General features: G+C 33.1%; 2 protein-coding genes across 2 annotated transcripts; one reads left to right on the top strand and one right to left on the bottom strand.

The window, feature by feature from the left end:
* Positions 1 to 2621: 2621 nt before the first annotated feature.
* LOC131644808 (large ribosomal subunit protein eL38z/eL38y-like) lies at positions 2622 to 4070 on the top strand. Its single transcript, XM_058915400.1, has 3 exons — positions 2622 to 2772; positions 3426 to 3609; positions 3829 to 4070. The coding sequence occupies exons 1-3, from the start codon at positions 2635 to 2637 to the stop codon at positions 3849 to 3851; spliced, it is 345 nt and encodes a 114-aa protein (XP_058771383.1). The 5' UTR covers positions 2622 to 2634; the 3' UTR covers positions 3852 to 4070.
* A 723-nt stretch (positions 4071 to 4793) lies between these two features.
* LOC131644807 (uncharacterized) lies at positions 4794 to 5985 on the bottom strand. The gene is made up of 3 exons (XM_058915399.1): positions 5605 to 5985; positions 5406 to 5471; positions 4794 to 5326 (listed from the first exon to the last, which is right to left on the bottom strand). Exons 1-3 carry the CDS (start codon positions 5776 to 5778, stop codon positions 4826 to 4828), a joined length of 741 nt encoding a protein of 246 aa, XP_058771382.1. The 5' UTR covers positions 5779 to 5985; the 3' UTR covers positions 4794 to 4825.
* Positions 5986 to 13044: the final 7059 nt, after the last annotated feature.

Genomic DNA, 13044 nt, shown 5'->3' with positions numbered 1-13044 from the left:
TGCCTTCATGAGTTATTTTGAGAGTATCCCAAACATCTTTGGCCAGTTCACAGTGCTGCACAAGTCTGAATATATTCTTGTCTATTCCATTGAACAACGCATTTAGAGCCTTTGAGTTGCCCAAAGCCAGCTCGTCCTCATTTTTGCTCCATTCTTCTTCGGGTGTTAACATAGTTATTCCATATTTATCTTTCTTCGCAGGATGTTCCCATCCTTTGTTCACAACTCTCCAAGCCTTGATGTCCACGGACTTCAGAACGGTTACCATACGATGTTTCTAGTAGTCATAGTTAGATCCATCCATAATGGGTGGTCTATTCCCAAATACTATTACATCCTTGTCCATAGTACCCGAATTTATTGTCCCTAGATCTCACCCAGAAATAAACAGGCTGGGTGCCTGCTCCGATGCCAATTGAAAATTCTAGTAACACACGATGGATGTTGTATCGGATGTTATGACATCCACTTTAGAACTGATTATAAAATTTCGCAGAGAGTAAACAAAAACAGTAAAGAACACAAATGATTGTTTACCCAGTTCGGTGTACAACAACACCTACTCTGGGGGCTACCAAGCCAGGGAGAAAATCTATTATAAGCAGTATTAATTCAGAGCTAAACTACCCGTTTACAACTCTTCACTTAAGACCTACCTAATGCAATTTAAATCTAGTGCTATACTTGAGTCCCTACTCACTCCCCCTTAATCACAGCAGTGATAACAAACAAAAAACTATGAAAAGCAAATTGAAGACACACTTCAAACAAATCTTGATCTTGCTTAAAAGCTTCAATCAAGAGACACATCACTCATGCTTAAAAGTTTAGAGTGACACAATAAATTACAACTCAAAACACCATATTCCAATACAATAATCAAAGTGACAATTGCTTGGATTACAAGTAAACACTAACACAAACACACGTGAAAATAAACACAATGCACAAAATTCTTCACGCCAAAAACTCTGCCTCTGAAAGTAGGATTAGCAATCTTCTTATAGGCAGCACTTGGGCCTTGGGCCTTCCAAACATAAATTAGGGTTAACCAAGTTAACCTAATTTCCACATCATCAGGGTGTTCACACAAATGCTGTAGACGAGATATTTTAGCGCAAATCATACAACACAAAATATATAGTTTCCTAAATTGTAGCCTGAGATAAATAAGGAAACATAACAGCTAAAATATAACAGCTACTATTGTCAGATACTGATGTCATGAAATCGAGCATGACATCCAACCAAAACCTGTATTAGCTAAACCATACAATCCTGCACAACATTACACATAGCATGTCATAACATTAGTCGAGACATCACACACAGGAATGTTTTACCATAAAATGCAGCCAATATAAAAGCATATACGCCAAATCCTACTAGTAAGTTACAAACAATTTTTTTCCACACTTGTTACTAACTTTTTTTCTTATTATTTTTCAGGTATGGATCCTTGCCCACTATCACCGCATTCATAGGTTTATACGTGACCCATTCTATACTGATGATTATCCATTTGCTTGCGGTATATCCCTAGCAGAGGGGATAATGCAGTCTTATCGTTCCATGTGTATATTGAACGAACTCAGCATGATGACATCGTCTGGATGCCATACAATAGTCATCCGGAAGGAATTTAATTCGACCACATCTCCTTATAATCTGGATAGTTGGCATGTGGGACTAATATGATGTGCAGGTATCTTCCTAAGAAGTGCATGCGACAGTTTAGGTAAGTGCAGATCATTTTGAGGCCCCCTCCAGACTGCTCCTATCATTATTATCAGCAGATAGTTAGATGACATTCTGGAGGATTTTAAGAGTCGTCTTGTACTGGTTGAATATCGAAGCCATGAAGCAACATCTCAATGGAGTTACTTGACATAAGATGCTCCTGGACGTCCACCTAAGTCTGCTCATGAGGATATCCTAGAGAATGAGCAGTATAAGGATGATCATGCCATTGATGTCTTGCCAATTTATCATAACATTATGCGGATTACACGTGAAGGCATATAGTTTGGGTTTTTTGAGAGAGATGGTGGTGAAGTGGTTGCCCTAGCATGTTCCATTTTTACCGAGGCACGAAATGCTTTGGGTTACTGTAGGTAGAGGAGGACCCAGGGTGTTAGGATTAGGCATACTCAGTAGAATATGCTTTTAATTGTATTTTGTTTATTTTTTATCGACTTGGAGAACAATTATTGTACTATTATATTCGATTTCTATAATATTCAGTTTAATTAACGCATTACTCAATTTTCTAATATTCGTTTTTATTAATCGTTGAAACAAATAATGACAATTTTAATTGAATTAAAATTATCTTGGATTGAAAACACCACAATCTTAGCAAACTGGTTATGGAAAAAACACACCAACAATAATTGGAAGATGCATCTTCGAATTAACTCCATACATAATTCGGAGATGTATCTGCGAATTTACCCTAAAAAAAATGATATTTGATGCGTTCGGAGATATATTTCCGAATTTATCTAAGGATATTTTGAGATTTTTAGAGGTGCTCCCCATTGCACAAATGTGCAATGAGAAATTGCCTAGTTATAACTTGGAGGGTGGCAGGCATAAAACCCAAAAGAAGATGGCCACAGGCCCAAATATGATATGGGCTTTCTTGTCAAACAAGTCCAAGAAGTAAGAGAGCGACTAGAATTAGGGTTTATCAGCGCCACTTTTCTACTTTCTACAGCTTACATCACATTTCCTTCCTTCCCTTTGCTCTCACCGTCGCTTGGAACTATGGTGATTTCTCATTCCCCTTTTTCTTTCAGCTTCTTATATCTGTTATTGAAATTCGAGATTCAATATAATCTTTTCTTCTTTACTAATCGGATCTTGTTATTCTTCTGAAAAACCAATTATCGAAACTGATTCAATCATTTTCATTAATTTCCATTGTAACAATGTTGTTTCGTTAGAAAGACTATTTTTTGTTAGATATTATTCTGAATGTTTTGATACTAGAATGCTGGGCGAAGTTAGATTTTACAAATAAGCTATTGAAAGTGTAAAACTTCAATAACTAATTCGTTGAGTGGTTCATAGTTTTATCTAAACATAAACACTACAGTTAGGTTTATGATATACAAGCTATTAGGGTTATACTCTTGTTATGGATTTTGGACTTAAAATAAATTAGTTTTTTCAATTATAACATAGATAGTAATTGTTTTGTGAGCTTTTATAGATTTGTGTAACCATTGCTTTTGTCATGTTAAGGGGACTTATTTAAGTACTGAATAAGAATTATTATATATTTTATCCAAACAGGACCTAAGTTGTGTTAGTTCTGTTCTTAAACCTTTTTTAGTTTGTTGTTATTGAAGTATCTTTGCATATGTAATAGTGATACTATATGGCAATTGTTCTTACAATTTGTATGGTGTCCTATACAGCCTAAGCAAATCAACGAGATTAAGGATTTCCTTCTCACTGCCAGAAGGAAGGATGCTAGGTCAGTGAGAATCAAGAGGAGCAAGGATGTCGTTAAGTTCAAGGTCAGATGTTCCAAGTACCTCTACACACTCTGTGTGTTTGATGTTGAGAAAGCCGACAAGTTGAAGCAATCACTTCCTCCAGGTCTGTGATTGAATTTTACATACAATTAGATAGGATATACGCCATCAGTATATATCATTACACATTGCAGAAACCAAATTTTGTCACATAAAATTGTTTTGATGATACATCGGTTAAACAGTAAAGGTTGTTATATGTTACTATGTGTATTTCAATTTGTGCTATGTATAGTCTTGTTGATTTGTGCGTAGCAACTTATAATGCTCTTGATGTTTTCAGGTTTGAGTGTTCAAGACCTTTAAAGGCATTGGATGATGGAAACCAAGGAGTCATTTGTTTCATTCTTGTAATGTTTGTTTCTTCTGTAGTTGAATCTTGAGATTTTGAGTTGGTTTCGTAATGAGATCATAGCTAGGACATGGTTTTTGTAATGAGAAATTAAAGATTTTAATGCCTGCTGAAACATTTCATGTTTCAGTGCTGCTGTTGGACTAAATATTTGATCTTCTGTTTTATTTTTATCTTGTGTTTGAGTTTTAGAGACATGGTTTGAATTTTTTTTTATGAAATGATAAATTTTGGAATTTGAATGAAGGAAGAGTGATAGAAGTGAATAATATCTAGGAATAATTGACCAGTTTTATAAATCTATTTTTATAGGTGTTATGTAATTTAAAAGTACATTTCTTAATGCAAAATCTTTGAATTATTTCTTTGTTCCGAATTCAAAATAGTTGTTACATCTGATGATTCTTTCAAACAAATAATTACTTTGTTCAATTTCACATGATCAAAATGAATTTTCGCAACATTTTACTGTATGGATGGTGTCAGAGCCTGAAACCAATCCAGAGTCTTTTGGAATGGGGTTATGTTTAATGTGTGATTAATTTGTCAGTTGTGAAAGAATGGGGAGGCGAACTTGAATCTAGCTAGGGGTGAAACAAGCAAGCGAAGCCTATCGCTGCTGGAAGGCAATAATAGTGAGTGTAAAGTTGTTTTGAATCTATTGCTACCATTAAAAGAACTTGAATCTAATTCTAATTAGGTTACAGGGCAATAACAGCAAGGTAAAAATTGTCTCTGACCGGCTGCCTCCGTTGCCGTGTCTATCTGCACCTCGGAAATCTGTCACCCCATTCACCCATCCATCAATTACAACTTAATATTTATTAATAACTCTTTCATTAAAATCTATTTTTCACAAAGTAATCAACAATATTTACAAACTAAGCTAAAGATGATAATTCAAAACTTGAAATCTTTCACGGAAATGTCAATTCTGCATAATCTGTCTTTCTATACTCCCTTTCCCATTTTCTAACATTTGATGATGAGAAACATAATTAACATCAACAACATTGTCACCACTAACATACACTACTTTGAAAATATCATACTTCATATCAATCGAGAATCGTTCAAGATAAGGCATCATCCATTTCCTGTGATCCGAGTTAAGAATCCACGAGTAGCAAAAATGAAGAGACTTCCACACATGAATGCAAACAACAATTGGTCTAGTTTGTCCTTTCAAACACAGACCTGAAGTTACACCTTCCATTTTCGCAAAGCGCGATCTGAATAAAGCTAACACGGCGTAGGAAAGGTTATCAAGGTCCTTTCTACTAGGTGTGTCTGCTGTGTTTATAGATATTATGTCTCCAGTTGTTAGATTTGCAGTTGATGAACCATCTATTGATTCTCCAGCATATGCTTCAAGGAAATTATGGTCAATTAATTTAGCCATGGCTGATACTTTGGCTAGCATTGATTTCTGCAAAGTAAACAAAAAGTTGTTATATTAGAATCATTAAAATGAAGAGAAAATGTTGATTTGATGGAATTTATCTTACAAGAGTTGAGGTTAGAAGCTCTTTTTCTTTGTTGGATTGCTTCTGCCATGCTCCATACCATATAATCTGATTGGAGAAAACAAACATTTATATCATGATTACCAGTATTGACATGTCTGGATCATTGTTGTGTCTGGTGTCAGTGTCTCATACACTATATAAGAATTATTGTGAGAAAGTAAAGAAAGAAAGAAATTACCATATTTCCATGGATGCTTCTAAATATGGAGCTTTGAACACAACCAAGGTTTTCAGCACTTAAGGAGAATAGTTTGAGAACATGAACAAGATCATCTATAATCACAATTGTTGGTTTGAAAACAAAGAAACTTATTTCCAAATTCTTGTTGTTAAAAGCCACAGAACATGCCATATCCTCTTGTTTGTGTATACTCTCAATCTTTCAATGTTGTTGAAATATATTAATGTTGTTTTTGTCTTTGAGAGTGTTCAAGTCAAATATGAGAAGCAAAACCATAAGACACGCATAGTTGAGTCTTCCATGAAGTTGCTTTCTAGAATGATTCCATGTTTTTGACTACGTTGTATGTGGAGAAATTCAATTCAACTTGTTTCATGGTTTTGGTTTTGTTTATTTGTAAATTATAAATGATATATAAAAATAATAAGGTAAATTCTTTGGTACCCATGAGTTTAAGTTGGGTATGGTACTTTTAGTGCAAATTATATTTTAATTTTAATTTATTTAAAAATAAAATAAAATAAATAAATGACGTTTAATTGGACGAGAATACCGATATCCAACTAAACTCAAAGGTACCGGAGTGTTCACCAAATAATAAAGATTTGGAAATTGAACACAAAGTCGGTCACGTGCATTGACTACTTCAACTTCATGTTCACGTCTCATTGAAACAAAAACAAAAATGTTTATGTGTATGAGGATGACCATGAAAATCTTTCCTCGATAGTTATTTTTATATAGTACTTTTTTGAAAATCAATCACTATGACATCCATCAGCATTTTACTATTAGACTAATATTATCACGGGATAAGATTAGGTGTCTTTCTTATTGAATAATTTGTGAGTATTTGATGATGATATGTGAATGATTAAAAAAGTATTAAGATGAGACAAAGAATAGTTTACAAAGACAAAGGCATAAAGTTATTAAAAGCATCAATTTTTTTTTTTTTTGTTGGTATAAACAGGGATCAAACCCATGACCTCTGATTAAGCTGGAAGAGATCCTTGTCATCTCACCCAAGTGCTCTTGGGTTTAAAAGCATCAAATTTTAAAGGTAGGAAATTCTCTCCTTATTATCACGGTCACATAAAACTTTTTTAATGCAGCTTCATGAATTTTACGCTTAACATGCATTAGAATAAAGGGATTTTATTATGAGAAATTGTAGTGCCTGAAACATTTTTTAAGATCTTAAAATAATAATTTTTTTATTTGAAAAATATAGATTTAATGTATTAAAAATTGAAATGATTAATTTAAATATTTTTTATTTGAAACCCTTAAGGCTATGTTTGGTAAGACATGATTTCGAGCTTATAGCTTATGTCTTATGATAGGGAGATTAATAGAATAATCTATTATTAGTTAAATGAGTTTTATTAGTATTTTGATGTATTAGGAGTTATTTTATATTATGATGTTTTCTAAAATATTCTTAGGACAATTTGGGCTTTAAGTAGTTATTGGGTCTTTAGGTACTATCCACTAATATTATATATGTACTCTTTGAGAGATGAGAAAATCAATCAATGAAAGCAAAAGTTATTTTTATCTATATTTTCTTAGTTTATTTTAATGTCTTTATTTTTTATTCTTGAACCCTAAATTGATAGTTTTGGTAGGATAGCTTCCTATCAATTGGTGCTTTCATTTTCGATCTCACTTCCGCTTAACGTCATGACAATATTATTGTTTGACGGGGAAGAAGATGCATATTGGTGGATTCTATGTTTGGAGAAATTTTTCAAGGAGCATGAAACACCCAAATCATTGAAAGTTTTAAAAGTTGTTGGAGCATTGAGAGGCTCTGCTTTCACATGGTGGATATGGTGGTCTCGTGTTCATAGTAGATATAATTGGGATGCATTTACAACAGCACTATTATGGCGTTTCAAGCGGAGTGGAGACCCATTTTACCGCTGGATGATGAAGAAGAGGAACCACCATATGAATCAACGGAGTGTTTTTATTCGACCAATGATTCTGTTGAGGAGAATGAGGAAGAGGAACTGAATGAAGAGTTGTCATGCTTAACAGAGCAAAGGGATACGGAAGATGGAGATTTGTCAAAGTTTGTTGAGGATGAAAAGCCACATCTAGAGTCGATGAAATTCATTGAGAAACCCTCCCTTCGTGAAGATTGTGTTGTCGAACCAGAGACTCCTTTTGTTTGTGAAAAGGTTCCAAATCCTTCTCCAAATTTGAAGCAGCAGTCGATCTTCCCTTTTCCAGAACAAGTTATTGTTGAAGAACAAAGAGGCGAAAAAGATGTTTTAGGAGAAATCACTTTTCCAGATCTAATTCTGAAGCCATTTGATTCTTGCATCTTCAAACAAATAAGAAAGGGAAATAATGATATCGATCTGGTTTTCAAGTTATCGATTTCTAGTCTATTACCACTAACATCGATACCTAATCAACCTTTGGTAACTCCACCGCTGCTTTCAGTAACAACAACTTTGTCGCGACCTCCTTCAAAACCGCCAAATCTTCCATGGAAACCATTGTTACAAACACCATCTCTGATTTCGATTTTGCCTCCACCACCATGTTTACCGGATACACTTTTAACATTCTCACATTCACCACCGAACAGATTTTCAATTTCATCTTCACGAGCTCTATCGCCGCCAAAACCACCTGATCAGAGTGTGGCTACAGATGAGGAAGAAAAGGAACCAATACAGGAATCAACGGAGTCTATAGATCCAATTTCAGAACCTGATCCAATTTCAGAACCTGTTGAGGAGGATGTAGAAGAAGCATCGTATTTGTACACAAAACAAGTGTCGCAAACAAATCTGATGACAACAATGGAAGAAGATACTATCAACCTACAGAACGAAGATCCGTTCACCATTATTTCAAAAACCTCTCGTGTTTCCACTTCCCAGGAACACCTCTTACAACACACGCCCTTCATCGGAGACACTCGCACCTCACAAGATATGCCATCCCAGTTTGAACCCGAAATCCCAATCTCCTCCGCCCCCTTTCTCATTCTCTCTTCCCTCGATACCCAAGACGGTCCCCAAGACGTTTTTCACACTCCACCCGAGGAGTATTCGCTTCCTTCTTCTGACGTTGATGTTCCTCACTGTCCGGTTAATCAGGTCGTTGATGTTGACTCTGGCTCCCAGTTGTTTGTAGGTTTGGATTTTGGAAAGGATTCTGAATTAGGATTTTTGGACAGTCGGTTGAAGAATGAAGTTGATGTTGATTTTGCCCCGGAAGATGAATTTAGGGTTTCCGAAAGGGTAATTTCTGATTTGGGTGAGTCACCGGTGAAGAAATTGAAATCAGGTTTTGATTCCCTAGGGAATAGTTTGGGAGGTCAACAGTCACAAAGTGATGTAGATGGTGTGAGAAATTCTGAGGATGAAAAGGTGGAAAGCCCCTGTAATGTTGTAGTTGGTGAACAAGTGAATGATGTGAACAATGATGATAATGATGATTTTTGCAGAGAAATTCCAATGGATGATAACTCGGTTTCAGAGGAAAATGTTGAAGCTCAAGTTGTTCAAAATGCCGAGGATGTTTTCTATACTAATGCAACTTCAGAGAATGTGAAAGAAGGATTACACAGTTTTGAGGATGGTGGAATTCCTGCTAAATTTGTGATAATTTTGTTGCTCATGCAAGATTACAATTTGACATTCCTGCTTACTGATCTTACTTCAGCCACTAATTTTGTAAAGGAGATATATAATCTTAGAGCTAGAAGAATTGTTGTACTAGATGCACCACTAATTGGATGTGTGCCATCACAAAGAACTCTTGGAGGAAGGATAGTAAGAGAATGTGCAGAGAAATATAATGAGGCTGCAAAGTTATATTTTACATTGATGTTTACACCCCTTAACTTGATATCATTCTCCACTATCAAATATATGGGTTCAAAGTTGTTATGGCACAGGGAAACTAGAAGTTGCAGTGTCATGCAAGCCTTTCGATACTACTTGTTCAAATGCTTATGAATATGTGTTTTGTGATAGCTACCATCCTACTGAAAGAGCATATAGAAACCAAGTAGATGGAGTGCTTCAAAAATATTTGAGCAGATTGTTATAAGTTACATAATAGGATTCACGAGTAATTTTAGAACCTTGAGGACAAGGTTCAAGTGAACCCCGCGGCAATGATAGGGAGATTAATAGAATAATCTATTATTAGTTAAATGAGTTTTATTAGTATTTTGATGTATTAGGAGTTATTTTATATTATGATGTTTCCTAAAGTATTCTTAGGACAATTTGGGCTTTAAGTAGTTATTGGGTCTTTAGGTACTATCCACTAATATTATATATGTACTCTTTGAGAGATGAGAAAATCAATCAATGAAATCAAAAGTTATTTTTATCTATATTTTCTTAGTTTATTTTAATGTCTTTATCTTTTATTCTTGAACCCTAAATTGATAGTTTTGGTAGGATAGCTTCCTATCATCTTATGTCTTATAAGCTCATATGATAATTTAGACCCGTTTGGTAACGGTCTTTTCATCATGAGCTTATAGCTTATTTTACTAGCTTATAGCTTATTTTCCAGACGCTATTTTAAATAGCGTTTTAGCTTATGTCTTATAGCTTATTATTTTTTCTTCCTTTTTTATCCTTATTATTTTAATTAATATCCATTTTTAATCCTTATAATTTATTTTAATTTAAAATAAAATAATTATATATTAAATATCTTTTATGTCATTTTACATTTATAAGCTAATTGAACCGCTAATTTTACCAAACAGTTCAATTAGCTTATAAGCTATCAGTCTCAACCATCCGCTATAAGGTATAAGTCATCAGTCATCAGCCATCAGTCATAAGCTATAAGCTATCAGCTAGCTTATTAATCAACCGCTGTTTTTACCAAACAGACCCTAAATAGCACTGTTTACAAGACCCCTTTATTATATTCTGACGCATATGCAAATATGTAACAATTAGTTATAGTACGATATATTAAATAATTTTATTAAATTTAAATTTATTTTTATTAAAAATAATTTAATTTTTATTGTCAATTACAATTTTAAAATATATTAAAATATTTTGGAGGTTTTGATTTTGCTTAAATTCTAATCGACGTTATTAATATTTATTTTTGTTTTAATCTTAATCGCAGGATGCTTGACATTCCGAGTCATTGTCAGGGCCGGCCCTGGGCCAGGGCAAGCAGGCCCATAGCCCAGGGCCTCACAAAAAATGGGGCCTCAAAATTTTAGTTTTTGGGCTTTGAGAATTTATAGATAATATAATAAATATATTATAGTTCAAGAAAATAGCAAACCATTAACTTGCACTAGCGGATGATATGTTACATTTGAGGTAATAAATTTTTGAGAAACAAGTTGTGGGTTCGATACCTGGGGTATGTTATTTTGGCAATTCATTTATTTTACCGATTTTTATAAAACACTTAAAATTATAAAACTACAACAATTTAACCTATACTAGTTTAGGATTTTTATAAAACACTTCAAAAATTATGTTTTAGAAATTTGTGATCTTACAATAAATATAGTGTAATTTATTCTAGTCTAAATTTGTAATATTATTTTTTTAGATGTTAAAATATCACTTAAATATAATGTTATTTGAAAAAAAATTAATTTTTATTATTTTGGAAATATGATTCTCATTAAAGAAACACATTTTATTACACATCAGCACTTTTTTAACAAAAAATATTAAAAAGAGACTAAAACTGTTTAAAAATAAAATAGAGGGACTGATTTCGTGAATTGAACATAATAGGGGGACCAAAACTGTAATTTAGCCAAGTAATTAAAATAACTTCTATTACTTTTTTTATTATAAAAATTCTCATAAAATCATATAATATTTTAAGATATGTTAGAATTTTTCATAAAATCATATAATATTTTAAGATATGTATGAATTTTTGTGTCTCACAAATATCTAAGAATTAAGAATTAGAATAAAAAATTTGGTCTAATCCTTAAATCAAAAGATAGAAGTGATTGTGATTTTCAGAAGAAACAAAATCTAGGTGAGAAGCTCAGTAAGTTAGTTCAAATGTTGAAGCATGAAGGGGTTACTTTAAGAATCCTAAAAGAAACCATCATTGTTCTTTAAAGAGGTTCTTTTATTGAAAAAAATTGTGAAATCAACTTCACGGTTTCGTTCGAAAAACAATCTAAGTAAATGAATCATCTTTCAAAGAATTATTGACTGCTAATGAAGAAGTTGTATCAGAGGGAATATATGTTTTGAATAATAATGATGAACAAGTTTCGGCCAGTAGAATTTTTAAAAGAAGAAATGATGAAGATTTTCCAAATAATGTCAAATGAAACCGAACTCATGTGATTGAAAATACAAGTTCTACCATGACCAACCAAGTTAATCAAATTCTTTGCTCGTATGCGCTTTTATATTTATATATAATCATTAACCTTTAATTTAAAAAAAGAATTAAAAAAAAACAAAATTCAAAGTTAGCTGCTCAGTTTTTTATTAAGGGTCCATTTTTACAATTTGCCCCGGGCCTCCAAAAAATCAGGACCGACCTGTTCATTACAATGACATTGTTCATCTTAAAATACTGTTCATTCAGGTTTTTTTTGTTCACATTCATCCTGAAAATACAGTTCATTTCGACTCACTATACACACACGATACTTTCCATCCTTTTTTTTTTTTTCCATTAAAGAGAAAAAAATTAGAACAATCCTTGTATGCCTCTTTTCTACTATATATTAAGATTTTTTTCTTCCCGCTCTCTTGTGAAGACACTTTTACAAGTATCAATTAACATGGTCGAATTGTGATTTATGTCTTTAATGATGTAGATATTGACTAGGGGTGTAATCGAATTGGTTTGGACCAGTTTTTGATAAAATAAACGTCCGAACCGTAAATATCTCCATTGATTTGGTTTGGTTTGGTTTTTAGTGTTTTTCAAAATTGAAACCAAACCAAACTAATCGGTTTGGTTCGATTTGATTTGGTTTGCTTGATCGGTTTTCAACACTTTTTTCAAACATTATAGGCTTAAATGCACTTTTAGTCCCTCTATATTGGTATTTTTAACATTTTAGTACCCCAACATGTCACCTCATTTGCTTAGGTGACATTTTTTATTATTACCACTTCACTAAAAATAGGTTAAATTAAAATTAATATTGTCATATCATTAAAATTAAAAAAATATTAATAATTAAAATGTCAAATTAATTAATTTATTTTGTAATTAAAAATGATTTTCAACCACGTCCTTAATTCTTTTGTAATTAAAAGATCATTAATAATTATATGTTAAACCAAATCTTAACCACAAAACCTAGATTGGGTGCTGAGGGTTATAATGTTTATGGTGTTGTTGGTGGTTCATCTGATTTGAATAGTATGGGGAAGAGGGCTCGAGAGTGGAGTTTGAATGATTGGAGATGGGATGGTGATTTGT

Source organism: Vicia villosa, linkage group LG1 (assembly GCF_029867415.1).
Source record: "Vicia villosa cultivar HV-30 ecotype Madison, WI linkage group LG1, Vvil1.0, whole genome shotgun sequence".
NCBI classification, from domain to species: Eukaryota; Viridiplantae; Streptophyta; class Magnoliopsida; order Fabales; family Fabaceae; genus Vicia; species Vicia villosa.
Note: the sequence above shows the minus strand (reverse complement) of the source record. Positions and strands in the feature narration are given on the sequence as shown.

Coding starts and splice junctions, on each gene's coding strand:
- LOC131644807 (XM_058915399.1), bottom strand. CDS start 5,778: ATGGCATGTTCTGTGGCTTTTAACAACAAGAATTTGGAAATAAGTTTC. Junction 5,472..5,604: donor GAAGCATCCATGGAAATATG/GTAATTTCTTTC, acceptor TTCTCCAATCAG/ATTATATGGTATGGAGCATG. Junction 5,327..5,405: donor AGCTTCTAACCTCAACTCTT/GTAAGATAAATT, acceptor TTTACTTTGCAG/AAATCAATGCTAGCCAAAGT.
- LOC131644808 (XM_058915400.1), top strand. CDS start 2,635: ATGGGCTTTCTTGTCAAACAAGTCCAAGAAGTAAGAGAGCGACTAGAA. Junction 2,773..3,425: donor CACCGTCGCTTGGAACTATG/GTGATTTCTCAT, acceptor TGTCCTATACAG/CCTAAGCAAATCAACGAGAT. Junction 3,610..3,828: donor GAAGCAATCACTTCCTCCAG/GTCTGTGATTGA, acceptor TGATGTTTTCAG/GTTTGAGTGTTCAAGACCTT.